Source organism: Acyrthosiphon pisum, chromosome X (genome assembly GCF_005508785.2).
Source record: "Acyrthosiphon pisum isolate AL4f chromosome X, pea_aphid_22Mar2018_4r6ur, whole genome shotgun sequence".
NCBI classification, from domain to species: Eukaryota; Metazoa; Arthropoda; class Insecta; order Hemiptera; family Aphididae; genus Acyrthosiphon; species Acyrthosiphon pisum.
This window is the reverse complement of record NC_042493.1, coordinates 55,888,233-55,906,752: the sequence shown is the minus strand read 5'-3', so window position 1 is coordinate 55,906,752 and position 18,520 is coordinate 55,888,233. Positions and strand designations below refer to the sequence as shown.

At 27.5% G+C, this 18,520-nt stretch overlaps 2 protein-coding genes across 2 annotated transcripts in view; one reads left to right on the top strand and one right to left on the bottom strand.

Annotated features, from left to right (window-relative positions):
* The window catches only part of Bud13 (BUD13 homolog), a 12,572-nt gene extending 10,765 nt beyond the window's left edge, over positions 1-1,807 (bottom strand). Inside the window, exon 1 of the mRNA XM_008188839.1 lies at positions 1,781-1,807. Coding sequence (XP_008187061.1) covers positions 1,781-1,807 — 27 coding nt within the window. The remainder of the gene's footprint in view (positions 1-1,780) is intronic.
* A 2,475-nt stretch (positions 1,808-4,282) lies between these two features.
* Positions 4,283-18,520, top strand: part of LOC100569048 — a 16,834-nt gene continuing 2,596 nt past the window's right edge. The window contains exons 1-11 of the mRNA XM_016807689.2: positions 4,283-4,852; positions 5,007-5,178; positions 8,590-8,780; positions 9,079-9,159; positions 10,829-10,936; positions 12,258-12,368; positions 13,039-13,311; positions 14,163-14,333; positions 14,970-15,194; positions 15,688-15,921; positions 16,643-16,747. Of these exons, the coding sequence (XP_016663178.1) occupies positions 5,082-5,178; positions 8,590-8,780; positions 9,079-9,159; positions 10,829-10,936; positions 12,258-12,368; positions 13,039-13,311; positions 14,163-14,333; positions 14,970-15,194; positions 15,688-15,921; positions 16,643-16,747 (1,596 nt within the window). The 5' untranslated portion in view covers positions 4,283-4,852; positions 5,007-5,081. The remainder of the gene's footprint in view (positions 4,853-5,006; positions 5,179-8,589; positions 8,781-9,078; positions 9,160-10,828; positions 10,937-12,257; positions 12,369-13,038; positions 13,312-14,162; positions 14,334-14,969; positions 15,195-15,687; positions 15,922-16,642; positions 16,748-18,520) is intronic.

Sequence of the window (18,520 nt, the reverse complement as noted above, 5' to 3'; positions counted from 1 at the left end):
AAACTTTGATTATTTATAACTCATAAACTACTCACCCGAAATTCGATTTTCATGTATCAAAATACTAAAAAAAATATTCTGCTTTGGAATTTAAAATTAAATCCCAATGTTGTCATTCAAAAAAGTAAAAAACTTTAAAAATTATAAGGATAAAAAATATTAAAAAATATAATTTTTTAAGAAAAACATTGTTTTATAAGTGACTTGAAACTATGTAAAAAAATATTTTCAAAAAAGTTTACACTTTTTGAAATAATGAGTGTTCAATGATAAAAAAATCACCCGGTATAAAAAAAAGTAAACACCATTGTAAAATCACTAGCTTCCTTACTCCGTTCAGAATCTAAAAGTGAAAAAAAACGAACTAATTATATAGCTGTGCCGTTGCCAAAACATTTTTGGCAGGAGACACTTAATTTCTATTTCTCTAGTTTTTGTAGAGTAACAATACATATAAGCTGTTACTTAACTACATCATAATTCATAAAAAAAAATTGAGGCACTCGTACCCAGTACCCCCCTCCTAGCTACGGCACAGTAACATATTAAACGAGTATCTGAGTCATATATATTGATACAAATATTATATACAATATATGCACAGAGTGCAGACTTAAAATATATTTTAATCTGTTGTATCAATGAAGCGAACGGCCATATTTATAACGGCTTTGAATCAAAATCAGACAACGTTAACTAACTTTAATTTTGTCAAAACAAATGCATGTTTTTGTAAAATTCGTGTAGTGAAATTTATATGGTCACCTACCGAGTTATTAACATGTGCATGCGCGTACGAGAGAGGCTATGACAAGATTAGAAATTGCCTAAATGTTGCCCCATAAATAATGACCGTAGCGAGGACCCTTAATAAAAGTTAAAATAACTATAGGTAACAAGTAGAATACCCCAATAATTCAAATTCTATAAACATTAAATATATTACTTGGAACTAGGTTAAGACAACAATTATGTAATATAATAACAATTAAGTATTATCATAGGACAATCGATATTATTCGATAGTTATTCGATTGTAAGTTTAAGATATAAAGAACATGTCAAGACAGAAAAGGGGTCATAGTGTGGTAATTGTGTGACTCGATTATCACTGGGCACCCGAGTATAATAAAGTGCTTATATTAATATTCGTTTGTTTATCTGTGTATCTACGTCCGTGATCGACGTATACGACATAATTTATTATATTATAGTATAGATGAGGAGAGGTGATTCAGAGGTAGTGGGGTAGCTATCGAAATTAATATTGGACTATTGAAGGAAAGAGAGGATGACTGAAAAAATGCGGTTGCGGGTTATATAGAATATAGAATTATATGAAAATGCTGGAGAAGTTGGGACAGAGCACTATGGAGGTGTAGGACAATGGTGGTCGACCCCAATTGGCAGAGAAGGCAAAGAAAAAGACAGAGGAGGTATTTTCCCCCATGCCCCCCTAAAAAGGGGGCCCACGATTGAGGCATGGTAATGACTTTAAATGGCCATCGAAAATTTTGGCACCAACAATAAAAAAAAAAATGAAATGACGCCCCCTACTTTAATTTTTCCAAGTTGAGCACTACCTATATCCATTATCATTTATTAATTATTTGGAAATTTGGAATTTGGTAAATGATAATTGACCTATTAATAACCTATTAACAAACGAACGGTTAGGTAAATTCAGATGTGACTCTGAACTCTGAAGTCCCGATATCTTCCACTCTTCTAGTGATTTCAATAGTCCATCATCAAGCATTATTTTCAATGCGCAACTTACCGCTTGTCCTTGCTTGGCGGCTGTCATACTCACCAGTTACCATAGACAAGTATTGGTACTCACTACTTGTCTGTATTGTATCTTCACTTTTGGGAAATGTAAAGTTTGGACTTGTGGTCATAGACCTTATACTAAGTATAAGGTCTATGCTTGTGGTAGTAATCGTTGTTGTACTGTTGTTGGGAACGAGTACCTAGGTAATCAATATGAATTATGGTAGTTTATTAATTAATTCAATGTCGGCAGTGTTGAATTTGTTTGAATACATCATAGAATAACTCACGAATTAAGATATAATTAAGGCACAGATATTATGTAAAATAAATATATGTTTATTATACATATTATCTGTGAATTTTATGTGGTAGGTACTATACTCTATGGATTATGGAATACCTATATCACGGACTAAGATTTAGGTATATCTAATATATTATATATATAGGAATTTATTATATAAATATATATTTATTAGTTGTCAGTTGACAATATTTACATTGTTACTAAAAGTACACAATACGATAACTACAATATAGGTATCTACTATCTACTACGACAATACGACGAACTGTATTATGAAAATTCAAAATTTCACTAATTATAAATAATAAATATAATATTTCATAATATATCACGGCATAGTCATTAGTCTGTGCTACCAGGGGTATGAAACTCCGTGAATTGGCCGAATCGGGCGATCAGTGGCGTGGCGAACTAAACATTTTCCAGAGGCAAGTTACAAATATCCCAAGTATTAATGCATAATAATGTATTACTATAATATAACTAATTATATTTCAGATCGTTATTAAGGGGGCTGGAGCGTAATCAATTCTAAGGAGTAAAAACTAGGCATTTTATATTTCTGTTTATCTGGGTCTTGTGTTTGTGTTGAAAGTAAATGAACATTAGTTGCGTAATTCGTAGTAATGATCACGTTTTATAGGGGCATCACAGTAACCGCGGGATGTACGTCTGTAATTTTACCTACGCGCATGCACATGTCACCATATATTGCTTTATAATATGACAAACATTTTTTTTCAAAAAATACTATCTCTGATTTCAATCACAACGCTCAGTATAGGATGTTCCAATTTTAATTTTGAAAGCAGATTTGAATTCTCCCCTAAATTTACTGTGCTTTAACTCTCGTACATTTTTCATATTGTATATAAATGAATTTAAATTTAAATTTAAATTTGAATTATGAATATGTTCTATTTTTACTCTTTTTGTTAGTGAAGTTCTAAGTAAAAAAAAATAAAAAATCAGAAAAATGAAATTATCAAAGCATAGATAATTTAGTGACAAATTCGAATTTGCTTTCAAAATTAATATCGGAACATTATATTGGGCGTATAGTGATTGAAGTTGTGAGTTATGTTTTCGACCGAAAATGAATCACGCTGCAACCCTCTTAACTACCTATTGAGTATATCATATTACATTTAGTTGGGGTCACCGGCTACCACCCACCCCTCTATTTAACAATTTGACCGCCATGAGCTCTTGTATGAGATCTCACCAGTTTACTCCCTGCCGCCACGGGGTTTTTTCATAGGTTTACTTCACAACAGTTTTGACGATTCAAACAAAAATTGATAAAAAAAAAACTAGTAATGATATCTGCATGCTTGTTACACCATCTGAAAGTGGCAACACTGTACTTTTCAAATCCGACGAAAAAGTACCGAATATTGAGACTCCGTAGGAGATCTCACTAAAATCGATTTCAGTGAGATCTCATATGGAGTCTCAATATTCAGTACTAGTAATTTTTTTGAGATCCCAAATAAAATCTCTTGGCAGGCAATTGAAATTTTCAAAAAAAACCTTTGCAGCCAAGTTGTTAAGAAAAATCTCAGAGGCAATTGCCTCTGAATTTACCGTTCACCACGCCACTGCGGGCGATTGTGGCCTTGAACATGGTCTCCAAGGGGGCGTGGCATACGTGAAATAGGGAATGGTAAGCAAGCCGACCCCGCGTAGCGTATCCCGCCTAAGTTCCGGTAGACGTTTACATAATATGGGTGACTTTGGGTCTAACATCATATTAGTGCGGTAAACGTTTCTCTGTTTTTCGGAAGTCTGAACCTACGAAAAACATGAAAACGGTTCCAAGACCATGGCCGGATACGTTACGCGGGGTCGGCTTGTTTACTATTCCCTATTTCACGTATGCCACGCCCCCCTGGAACCGTGTTAAAGGCCACAATCGCCTGACTCGGCCAGATCACGGAGTTTCGTACCCCTGGTGCTACTACATCACACAATGACAAAGTGGTGGGTAAACTGGGTAGGTACATTTTATATTTTGACCTATACCTGCCGCGGAATAAGATGATGACTGCGCGGCGGACCGTTTTGCGTCCGTTTCGCGTAGCCGGATTTTGATTGGTTCCCCGAAACATCAGTTAGTCACAAGCGGTGCGGTGGAGGAAGTTGTTTTGTCTGCGCAACCAGTCATCGTTTTATTCCGCGGCGGGTATACTCGGTAATATGAGGATCGTAACCATAGACCTATAAACTAAGTAACATTCGTAACTTTTGTACGGTCATATCTCCGGTAGGCGCGTTACGTGTGCACAGAGTGGCAGAGACGCAGAGTGACATAGGCTGTAACTCGTAAGCAGCTGTAGACTTGAATCACGATTAAACTAATAAAGATACTAGGTATCTATAATAGCCGTGACTTGAACCAAATCTGGATGTTTACAACCATAGATAAAGATATAACAAGTTGTTGATATCAGCTATTTATTTTACACGCAACCATAGACCTTAGACCATAGACGTAACTGCACACAGAGACGTACACGCCTTACTACACCTACGGCATCATAACGACTTCTATAGTAACTACATAACCTAATATTATTCAATATTGTTTTGTAACGTAGGTATAGCCTATAGCTACGAGCTAACACTGCTTGCTTATTGAACGCATGCTTATAACTTGTTACTTATTGGTATTGATTTTTCAGTTTTATAATTTTTTAGTTATAATATCTAAGTTCGTAACCAGTCGTGTTTATCGTTGTTTTTTTATCTTAAATATCGTCATAAGTCGTAAGTATTCCAATCTCCAATATGTCATATATGAATATAATATTTATTATATGAACTGAGTAACCTATTGAATTTTATTTTTTATTTATTAAATTACGATTTATGTTTTTGACCGTTAAATGTTAATTAGTGATCCTCCTTAATTGTATTTTAGTGAATTTTTTGACATAAAAAAAACCCTGAAGACTGAATTTAATTGACATTTAAGTCTCGTTTTGCACCATTTTCCATGATGTCCAATCCAACTGAAATTGGTGAGATAATTTCTAATTTAAAAGCAACCATCACATCAAATAAAGGTGGTGTACAATTAAATTGCATTGAATGTAAGTATTAACTATTAACTCATATAATTAGTATTACAGTAGGTTTATTTTATACTTACATAACATTGTACATTGTACCAGATTCTTGTATTTGAATAACTTAATACATATAGAAGAAAATATGTTGTGTAGGTAGATAGATATTTTAAAACTACCTATACAAAATTATTTTTGATTCCATTAATCCTAACATATAATAATAGGTAATTTATATAAAATATGATAAATATGAGCCATCAGCAAACTAAATGATTTTAAATAAAATAGATTAGTAGGATGCATTTTTTCACTAAATACATATACGATATACTTAAGTGGCATTGAGACAGACAGAAATCCATTAGAATGTCAGGGCGGGGGGATAATATTTTAAACTTATAAAACATTGGGGGCCGTGCCCCACACTAGGTACCTATTCATTTACAAAAATGAAAAAAATTGTCATTTTATTATAATATGATTTATATTGTAACACATGTATAGGAAATGTAATTTCATTTAAAAGGTAGTTACTAACAATTAATAGATATTGATATAATTAAATAAATACCATAAACATTTAAAGATATTAGCTGAAAACAGAGAGTGAAGTTTAGGTGCCACATTGTTCAAAAAAGATTGTACAGAACTTGAGTCTTATCATAATATGCAGGTATATTAGCTATCTCTTTCTCGCAATATTGGAAGTATAAAAAACATTGGTAAGCCCATGGCTGAACGTGGGGAATACACAGTCCATATTCTATTATGTAAATATTAATATGACTATGATAAAGATGTAAGTATTTACGTACATGTTGGTACCTATTATATTTTAAATGTTATGTCAGTATTTGTTGGAAAATCAATCATTACTAAATATAAGCTACATTTTTTTTTTTAATTTCTAGTTATTTCTAGGAAATTTGTTTTACAATTTCAAATTGTAGCTAATACAACTAATATTATCTTTATGCATTTTTAACTAGAAAGTGATTTTCAATTAACTAACTAATTTTGTAAAAATTTGAACTTTAAAATGTAAATGTATTTAGGATATGAAAACTTAAAAGATATCTAGCATTCAATTTCAAGCTTTTTTATTCAAAAATAAATATTTTATTATATGTACATAAATTGAAAATTTCTTATATCTATAAATAGCACAATATATAGCAAAACATTTTTTGAAAACTATATTGTGCCTAAAAATTGCTAAAATAAATATTTGGTGATAATTTAAAGTATCTAAGGTTACTATAATTAAAAAATAACAAAATTGTGTTTTTTTTCCCAAGTAGGTACCAACTACTTTTTAATTTTACTTTTAATCTCTGAAGTACTTGGTTCCAATTTTCTACCAGAAATCACCCTGAATGTTAAACATTGTAGAATTTTAGTGCAGACAAAAAAAATAATTCACATGCAAAATCAATACTTTTATTGCTTCCAAAGCTGTCTAAAGGTTATTTGAGGCCCAGGTCCCATTATATTTTGGAAACCTTTAAATACTTAAATAGTTGAAATTATGATGTATAGGTGCATTTTTTAACACATTATTATTAGATATTAAATATTTAACTTAATCAGTAAAAAATAAATTTTTGTTTAGTCTGTTTCTTTATTGTTAATTATAATTTTAAAATGTATGGTTAAAAAAGTTATTCCCTATTAATTAAAACGTGGACATATTTTTTATAGGTCAAAATTAAATTTATAAAAAGTATGTATTGATATAAATTTGTCATTTTTAATCTTCAAATACTGTTGAATGGTTTTTTCCTAGCCTTTTTTATAACTATTTTTCATAATCTGAACTTGGTAATAGTTCACGTTTGATACTCATTAGATAGGCAGTTTAACAGTTTATGGCTCATGGTACTTCTAAGTTTTTCTTTAATATTAAATTTAACTTGAAAAATGAATGTTCCCCACTACAGTTGTTAATAATCATTGATAAAAAAAGTATGATAAATATTATTGTTTGGAATTTTTTCTTCTAATCTATCTGATTTTAAAAATTTGTATATGCTAGAAATACTGAATTCATAATTTTCAAGTTGCGATAGATAGGTACACTTTTAAATGTATACATTTTAAAACTAATTCATTTTCATTAATATATATATGATTAAATTTTTCAAATTTTTTACAATGGACTTTTATTTCTTTAAACTTTTAAAAGTAGTAAAATACAAACATTATATTTATTAATTTATATGATTCACTATGGTTTTGCAACTGCATATTAATGTAGGTATAAGTTTCTATTTTGAATTTTCTCTACCATGAAATAACATAATTTTGTTAGTCTGTTCATCGGGGAATGTTAAACTCCTCTACTTGGTTCATTAGTGTCAATCTTTCAGTCTGAATTTGAAAATTTTTTTCTAGGGATAGTTTAAGAAGTATAAAATTTGTATCTAATCTCATTTATAAAACCAGCTAGAGAATCAAATACCTAATTTTGAACTGACGTCTGACGTCAATAGTGAAGTTTTCTTTTAGTACATTTTTGTTTGTTTCATTAATTTATGATAAAATTTTACCCTATGCTTCAGTAAAAATAATATTTTCAAAATTTTCCAATTTATTAATTAAGCAATGGATTTAAATTTAGCATCTAGTGAGGATTTATCTATTATCTATTTTAATTGTTTTTAGAGCACCTAACATTACCTTGTAACCACTGCATAATGCATTAACAGTATCAGTTCGAGCAGACCATCTAGTGTCTGAAGGTGATTTTAAAACAAAATGTGAGCCTAGGCGCTTTTTCATGATATTCAAACTATAGGAAGAACTCGAAAAAAAAATTATACAATTTTAGTACATATTGAAAATAACTTACTGGTTTCATAACACATTCTGCTGCATGAACCCCAACTAAATTCAAAGAATGGGCTACATATGGAATAAAAACAGCAAGATTACACTTTCATTTTATTTTGGACTGTAGACCAACATAATTTCCCGACATATTTGCATCATTGTCATACACTTGGCTATGACAGTCATTCAAACTTATCTGATTTTTTTCAAGTAAAGATAAAAATGACTTGAGAAATAAATACTCAAATCCATGTTCTTCAATAGGAATAATCCAAATTATTATAATTGCCTAATACACACATTTCCATAATGAATAGCTTAAAATGTTGTAATTTTAAATTTGTGATGGGATGTATAAATGGATGTAAGATGTATAGATTTCATTATGGCATTTTATAAATGTTATATAAAATCTTGTTCTAAATAGTTGCTCTTACTTATAAATGTTTTATTTCTCGTTTTATTTTATCTTAAATTTAGAAAAATTATATACATATAGTCTGTAAATTTTATTTTTTTAACTGAATAATTTATATTTACCTACCTAGATATTATATCTTTTCAAACAATAGAATTTTTAATTAGCCCTTGTGATTTCAGCTGATTATTTTAATTTAATTGGTGAACATATACCGTATCGGGAACTAGGATACAACTCTTTGTTAGAATTTCTTGAGCCTCTCAAGGTATTCAAAATTAAAAATAATGGATTTAACAAATTTGTGCATGTTGTAAGTGATGGAAAAACTCAACATTTGGAAAAGATGATAAATAAACAAAAAACAAAAAAGGTAGTATGAAAATAATTATATTATGTATTTTGCTATAACTAATATTTAAAATCTTTTAAAGATTAATAAAGTTTCATAAAATTTGATTTTCTTGACACCAAGTTTCTTTTAAACTCCAGTCCTAATTCTAACAATAAAATGGTCAATGGATCATTTATACATTTCAAAAAGAACGGTAGACCTTTTTATACCATTATGTAAAATGTCAACAACTGAAATAATTAATGTATACTTTGTAGCTAATAATTTTGTCATTTTTATAATTTTTATTATTTTTATAATTTTTTATTTATTTTAGTCTAAGCGTTCAAAATCTAAATTTCGTGTGGTACCATCGAAGAGTTTGAATTATACGTACAATAGCTACAACAGTTCTATGGTAAGTTTATAACATTTTACTATATATATATTTTTTTAAATTATTTAGATTATGAAAACATAGTTTTTATATTTAGTCGTACGTAATTTATCCCGTAATTTATATTCTATAATATTCAAATACAGAGTATAAACTGTAATTCAAATTAATTTGTATAAATATTTATGTCTTTATTGAACAAATGCTTATTGCTAGAGGTCAGATTTTTATGATTTTACATATTTGTTTCTAGTCTATGCAGTTAAATGGGAGTGAGTAATCTTTACGATTCATAAAACACAGAATTCACAAGGAAAAATTTATTTTGCATAAAAAAGCATATTTTAGGGGTTAAAGAATATTTAACACGTTAGAGAATATTTGAGAATATTTTTCTAACATCGGCATATAATGAACATATTTCATGTATATCAGCACTTTGATAAATACAATGTTCACTAAATGTTTTATTTCTGGGTTTTAATAAAAATTAATCTTCAGGTATTCCTTATCGATTGCGATACCACATCGGGTTTTTCGTTAGCTGTCACGACTATTCGTCATCTACTAGTCGCCTATCGCGCCTCGTGTTGATTTCTGAGTGTGATATATTATTACTTACATAATATTTTCTTTCCACTCGTCTCATATTACTATAAAATACAAATATACCGAAAACTTCAAGCATTTTTAAAAGTTTATTTGCTCAATGGATTTCGTCGTACAATAACCAACAAACGATTTTCACGACAGATGGTCCAACAATTTTTTGTTAAGTTTGTGACAGAAATATTCCTTGCACCAAAAAATCACAGGTAACACAACATGTACATACTAATGTCCACAAAAATGGTTTGAAACGTAAATTAAATACTTCATCAAAACAATTATTTTTATCAGGAGCTACTTCCAATGAAAACAACTTAAATTATTTTAACAAAGATTTGTGTTTAGTCTTAGTAGCAGCTAATATACCTTGGTATAAAATGCAAGTTCCTTAATTTCGTACATTTTTAGAGAAATACACTGGCAAACATATACCAGATGAAAGTGCGTTACGTAAAAATTATCTCGAACTGTGTTACTATAGTACTTTAACGAAAATTATTCACCGACTATGGTAGCTGACTTGCAATATTCTCCAGTGACATTGGTTGATGTCGAACGGTCCTTCAGCATATACAAAAACATTCTTACAAACTAGTGTACTAAAATGACACCGGAATACATGGAACAATATATAGTTATTAATTGTTATTGTAAAATTAATTAAATTAAATATATTCATAACCAAATTAATAAAAACTGAATTTAAACTGAATTTTTTTTTTTTAATATTAAAAGAATATTAAGAGAATATATTGCCTATTTTATATGACATAAAAACATCATATTTTAAGAATTGTAAGAGAATATAAATCAGACCTCTACTTATTACTTACTAATTCATATTTTTATGAATTATCTATACAATTTTTATTCATTTCTCATTTTGGTATTATATAATAAGTAATAACCATATATTATCTAATTAATTGATAGTTAAAATTATACAAACTATACTTTCAATTAGGTACTTAATTTCTTATTTGTATAATCAAGATAAATATGTAATTTGGTTTATAGTTTTTGAATAAATATAATTAAACATATTATTAATTATTCAAAATGTGTTTATGATTATTTATAGCAAAATCGGTTGAAAAAAAAAAGACAACCAGTCAATAAGCTTGAAAAACATACTGCTGATGTAAATCCTACCATCAAGGAACATTTTAGATTGCCAAAAATAAAATATGTATGTATAATTGTATTTATTAATCAAAATGTTTAATTATTTATTATGTATAATAAAGAGTATATTCATTAGACTGTTGAAAAAGGGATAAAATCTTGTAATTTTAAAATGAAATCTGTTGCTTAGGAGAGTAGTTAGTACCTATATTAAATATATTAACCATACACTTAGCTTGATAAACCTATTTGAAGGGGCTTAAACCCCATTTATTTATTATTGCATAATATGCTTAATTATTATTATCACGTGTTAATATTGTACACTATGTGCAATACAGAATACTACAACAACCACAATTTAAGATACTAAATTATGTTTATTCTGTAAAACCTATGACATGGATAATATTTTTAAATAACTAATAACCAGATTATATTCAAATTAAAAATTTTCACCTAAATTGTTGTCTAATCCAAGGCGTTAAAATGAAAATCATAAATTATGGTCCACAAATCAACTTTTTGGTTATTAATTAATTAATTTTATTAATTTATGAAAATGTATAAATATATTAAGTGTTAGGTTTTTATTAGGGGTAAGGATTTTTTTTCTGGGGTGATATCCCCAAAGCCTTACCTGGCAGAGTCCCCCCTATTTTCCACAATGAGATTATGGGCCAGATTAACACACCATACATTTTGTTGGGATCAGCAACAGTATGGTATCTACAATCAAAACTTATGTAATTTGTTTTAACTGAATCTAGTAAATTGTGAAAAATCTTTACTATATTCTTTTTTTACAATCACAGAAAAAGTATGAAAAAAAAAAATTTGTATGTTACTTATTATGTATAAAAACTGGAAAATGAAAAGTAGTTTATACTAGTTCTTATAACTTATAATATTATATCTTGTACATTTACCTCATATTAATACATTTAATTGATTTCATTTAAAAAAAAATAGTGTTAGTTTAGTGAAGATTTATTAAACTTCTTCTTTTAATAACAAATTCTAACTCCAGCCAGTATTAATAAAATGTTAACAACTACATTAATTTCTTTTTGTTTGTACCTACTGATCTTTTTTAGTAGCAATACCTAAAGTATTTAGGCTCCAGACCTATAGTGATTTATTAATCTTTATATAGGTACCCAATATTCACTATTTCCTTATAATTTTAATTATCTACATCCTAAAAATCAACTTATAGGTCGTAACAAAATTAACAGCTTTGTAATAAATGAAAAATACAACCACTACTGTATTCATAAACTTTTATGTTTTAGAACAAATTTTTCAGTTGTATAAACCGAGAAAAATGTAGTAGCATTGTGTACTTTTTTTTCACCCTTAAAATTAATATTTATTTATTTCAGGAAAATAAAATATTCGAGAAAAAAGACAAACCAAAAGCGAGACCAAAAGTATCTGCTCAAGACCGGTTACAAAAATATGAGAAAAAAGATATTTATCAAATTGAGGTTAAGGTTAGTATGATAGAAACAAACTTATGCAATACTATACAATGTAAGGTATATTAATAGATAAAAAATCAAAATGTCACATGCATGTCAAGTCAAATATTCATTGAGAGGTTTTAGTATGGATAGTCCAATTATTTCTTTATTTAAATTATAATTATGGTCATTATGGCAATGATTGATTTTAAATGTATGGCTTTAAAATTAAAAATATATACGTTTGGGGACATTCTTTAATCTTAAGTTATGATAGGATTCTAATCTTCCTGTATGCATTATAATTTTTTGTTTGCTTTAAATTGTTCAAAAACTTTTTGTTGCAAATTATTTCTTCCTGTAACTTAAAAGTTTAGAATCTAAAAGTAACCATAGTTTTTATTTGTTCTACTTCTTGCTTATTGTTGAAAAAAAAAAATAATATCGACATGATAAATTTGTGAATAAGTTTATAGTTAATAAAATTGATAATGTTTAAACTTTTGCTCTGTGATTGAAAATATTCTTATAGCTGAGAGAAGAATTTTTATTATTACTTTTATTGTAACTGTGCCGCTGCTTTAGAACATGGATATTGGCCATGTATAATTGTTAATTTTCCAATATAATATCAGTCACAATAATAATTATTAGGTACCTAATTAAAATAAATGACTAATTAATTTTTATTATTTTTTAGGACGAAGAATTAAAAAGTAACACTACAATAAATGAAAAATCAAAAAGTGAGACTATAATAAATGAAGAATTAAAAAGTAATACTACAATAAATGAAAAATCAAAAAGTGAGACTATAATAAATGAAGAATTATTAAAAAATAATACTACAATAAATGAAAATTCAAAAAGTGAGACTATAATAAATGAAGAATCAAGAAGTGAGACTATAATAGAAGATTCATTTCTGGAACTATCAGGCGTTTTTACAAAAAAATGCAATATTTATGAAACGGTAGACTATAAATTTTTAATAACAAAGTTTACACATGCAACGAATTGGTTTTATGATTTATTGTCTCTCTCTAAAATTAAATTTTAGTGAAATGGTACTATAGTCCGCGACACGAAGAGTGGCCGCTGACCGTCATGGACCTAGCAGCTGTTTTACCACAGTGGTTCTGCTGTGTAGTATGCGGTATAGGTTGAGAACAATGGTTAACAGGAAGGGAAGCCGTGAAGGGTCTTGGTACACTTTTCGTGTCGCGGACTTTGAACATTTATTGGTTTAAGCTTGAAATAGTAATACACACTCCTTCTTAGGTTTGCTCAGGGATATTTAACGGTGAGGGATGAATTAAATATTTTGTTATATACTTGGAAGGTGGTACAATGGTGTCATTTCAGTTTTTTAAAGGGGAGGCAAAAGTAATTACCAGCGTGTTAAACTAAAAAAATTGTTCGCTTTGCTCGCATAATCCTTCCCACTTTATTCAACCCAATACATAACATTTAAATTTTTTTTATAATTACAATCAAATGTTTAACATTTTGGGGAGAATGTTGAATGAAAACGATGTGGGTGGCTAAATAAATATGTTTTTGGGTTGGTTACGGATAGTTTATTTTACTAACCAATTTTGCAAAACTAATACAAAGTTCATTATACGAGGTTTTTTGACCAGTGCATTAAAACCTTTCTCAAATATTAGTGGCACTTATGTGTGATCTGCTAAGTTATTTGCTAAGTTATTTATCTATCCATTTAATTGAGTATAAAAAAAAAACATGTTTATTTAATAACTAATTTAATATAAAATGTACAATTTTGAAACCTTATTTGAATTGTTCATCATATTTATGAAGGTGTACAATATACCAATACAACCTAAACAAATACCTACATATTACAATGATCAGACCAACTTGAAAATGTATCAGTATATACTTGAAAGTAAATGCAAGAAAATTGTAAAAGTGGTAGCTGTGTTAAGTTCTTCAAGCATTTGTGTCGTATTGGAAGATAGCAATACTAATGTAAGTTGGTTATTAATCAATAGTATTATAAGTTTACTAACTATTAACTAGTAACAAATAACAAGAACTTTGATTCCCAATTTAAAGGATTCAATGAGTTAATTTTTTTCTACATTATTTAGTATTAATAAATTCAAAATTTATAGTAAATACTAGTAATATTATGAAAAAAAATAAGAATATAAAAACAACAAAAGGGACACTGTTTTTTTAAAATAAAACGATTCATAAACTTATCTTGATTTCCAAAGAAATCCGGGGAATTTTTTTGGCATTTTTTAGATTTTAGGTCATAAATATAAATTTTTTGAAAGGGCGTTTATCTATTCCATTATTTATTATTATTCAGAGGCGCTTATTAGGAATGCAAATGTAATTTAAAAGGTTGAAAAAAGGTGTTCAAACCCCAGCTAATATTAATCTAACTATTGGTTGTTATTATGCATTGTATCATAAGCAAAAGTAGCATTGTTGTTGAACTTATTGATTTTTGTAATAATATATTAAATATAATCTTAATATATTATAATAATAAAACGATCATAAAAAAAAAAAAAAGATTAAAAATATAACTTTATGACTTACTATTATTTAAATACTTACTTATATTCCAATTGATTACTTGATGTTTTTCAGGCAGTGATAGCTGTATTAAATAAGTTGAAACTATTTGATGAATTTCCATTTATCAAAGAAATTGTAATTGATAAATTATTGGAAACCAAGTGTATTCTAATTCCAGAAAGTGTAATTACACATCCCCTTACCGTGACTCTATATGATTTGGAAACCAAGATGAATATAAATGACGACATAATCAGTAGTTTCTTTCAAAAAGTAACACCAAACATTACTTCTGAGGTAAGTTATTATTATTGGTGAACATAATATGAAGAACAAATTTTAATTTAATAATTTTTTGTTTGAATGTTTTTTATTTAACAGTTATTATTCCTTTTTAAACATTTAAGAAAGTTTTAAAATGTTTCAAAAAATTAATTCCAGTAAATAAATTAAAAAATATATCAAATACCCCAACAATACATAATATGCATTAATATTAATTCTTGTATCTTCTTTCCTCGTAGTCACTATAGGCCAAGTTGGAATTGATGAGCTATGTTAAAAATATTAACTTCTTATCCTCATCCCCTACCCTTATCTGCATGCTTAATTGCCATAAACTTATCACCTGTTAATATATACAGAAAAAAAGTTCAGTACCTACTTATAAATATAAATGGCAACTTTTAGTAGATGAGGGTTTGATAAATAAATATTTGGCAGTTTATCTGTTATACAATGATTAGGATAATTATAATTTAACATTATTTTTTTTCTGTTATTTGTGTAGGATAGATTTGATTCTACAGAAGCTAAACTAATATCAATGGAAGCTGGATATTGTTATTTGCAGTTTAATAAAGATTTAATAAAATCTCTTGAAAAACTTTTTTCAACTGATCAATTTTTGGGACCTTGTTTAAAAAATTCTAGAGATGTTGATTATAAAGAGACATATTTGGCTTACTATGAGCCAAACATTAAGGGTAGAGTTAAAGTGGAATATTTCGTCAATGATAATCAAGTAATTTATTATGAAAATTGTATTATAAATTAATATACAGGTGTAACAGAAAGAACTGAAAAAAAAAAATTGATGCTACTTAAACGTATGACAAAAATTGTTGAAATTATATGATTAGTAAATAGTTTTAAGAATATACACATGTTATAAAATTTCCAAAATCAATATTTTTAAAAAAGTTATTGCATTCCAAATTAATTTAATCAATAAAATATTAATAGCTTAAAAAATTGTAAAAAATAAACTAGACTTAGATAAATGTTTTTACCATCCAAATCTTTCTTATAACCAGATTCACAAATTGGCTATTTTGAATTTATTCAAAAAAGTTTAAATCAAATTTGAAATTTTTTATTTTCAGTATTAAAAAATAAAAATATTTTTTTTCTATTACACGCGTAGCGCAAGTGGCTATAAATTATATATATATAAAAAAAATTTAAAAATAATGATTAGAACAAAAATTATTCCAAAAGTTAGTTCTTTCTGTTACATCCTGAATACAAGGTTAGATTTTTAATTCAAATTTTAAAACTAATTTACTATCAGTTTAGTACTATTTGATTTATGGTTTTAAATTAAAAAATTAATTAATAATTTGTATATATTATAATATGTATTACATAATTAAAATAACTATTTTATTACATAAGTAATAATTTCTATTTGGAAAATAAAGTAAATATCTAATATTAATGTATTTTTAATATTCAAATTTTAGGTTAAAGTATTTTTTATCGACTATGGCCGTTTCAAGATTGTTGAAGTAAATACACTAATTGCTCTATTTAGTATTAATGCTCTCCTTGTTCGGATTCCAAGTCAAGTAAGCTAAATTTGATTTAAGAGAATGCGATAGTGCAATATAAGTGTTGTCTCTGGTTTACAAAAATAATCCCTGAACTTATATAGGGCACTACCATTCAGCCAGTCTAATTTTGTGTTGCAAGCTTTGTAAGTAACTGTGTTTGTACGTTAGTATTTTAAGATATTTAAATTTTTAAGTGAATTAAAAGCATTTTTAAATTTAAATATTTTAAAATAGAATCATCCTTTGCTTAAAAATTTGAATATTGTAAAAACCAACATACAAACACTGATAATGTTCTTACCTCTAAGCTTGTTTATAGTTCAATTTACTTTTATATTAAAACTAACTACACGACATGTTCCATTGGTCATTGTTCACACATTATCAGTTTACCTGCTCCTAATTATTGTACATAATTTACACATTAACAAATCAAATTTTAAAAGGTTATAAAAATATTTAAAAGTACAAGTTGTATATTGCATATTGAAAGAACTTTTAATACCAAATTTTGTTTGAACTTAAAAATTCAATATAATTGTTTTGTAATAAATCTCATATAATAATAAGTATATTTATGAAATTAAAAATAAATTGACTTGTTCAATTAAATTTTAAATAATAATCATAATCATAATTATAATACATAATATTAATATACATATTGCAAGAAAAATCTATGAGTCACCTGTACACTTAAGTTGTTTACTCTTTTCATAATCCTTGTATATATAAAAGAACAAGCCTAATTTATGTAACAATTTTCTGAGGACACTATTGAACTTTTTTCCAGTTTTTTTCACAGAATTGTTCCAAATACTTTTTTCAAATGTCTATAAATAACTCAAAACGATTCAAAATATTTTGAAAATTATCAAATCATAAAATAAACATTTCATAAAAACTTCAAGTACTTACAGTTATTAGTTTTTGAATAACAACAACATAAGAAAATTGTTGTATGAGAATTTGTAAGTTTATTGGTGAATATCCAATGCCAAACTTCAAACCATCATAAAAGATTAAGTTCACTTCCGAGTCCATTGAGGTCCAACGCTGCACAAATGTATTTCACTGCTTCCTAGTACACTTTTTTTGTTAAAATTAGGAAAACTTAAGGGGATTCTTATATTAAATTTTCAAAGTTTGGATATAAATACAAACAATTTTATGAATTTCTAATTCAAAATAATTTGCCAATTTTTGTGATTTTGTGTGAAAATTTTTTTTATTGACAGTGATTAAAGAAAAAACGAATAAACTAAAACTGTTCTGATGCCTATAAATAGCTCAAAATGAGTTGCAATAATTCAAAAATTGCTAATGTAAACATTCAATAGAAAATTAATGTATTTACGGTGGTTTTTTTTAGAGTTACACTAAAATATAAAATAATGGTTTTGGGTAAAAATCTCAAATTTCTTTTAATCCTTAATTTTTTTTAGTATTCATGACGCTTTTGAAAACTTTTGGGAATTTTTACTTTTTAGTTCCCTATGTAACAAATAGATTCACTCTCCTACCAGAAAACATGCTGTTTAAGCAAATTGAATCATTCTTTTATCGTCCCAAATTGTGATCACAGACACATCATTGTAAAATCAATACATTCAATGCCCCACTCAGAATCTTAAAGTTTAATACAGTGAAAGGTGCAGTCTCTTGAATTTATTTCTCGTTTAACTGTCCGAGGAGACAATGGCTGAGACTTTTCATTACTACCTAACTATATAAATTAGAACACTTAAGGGGGTTGCAGCAGATGAAAAAAAAGTGACTTTTATACCA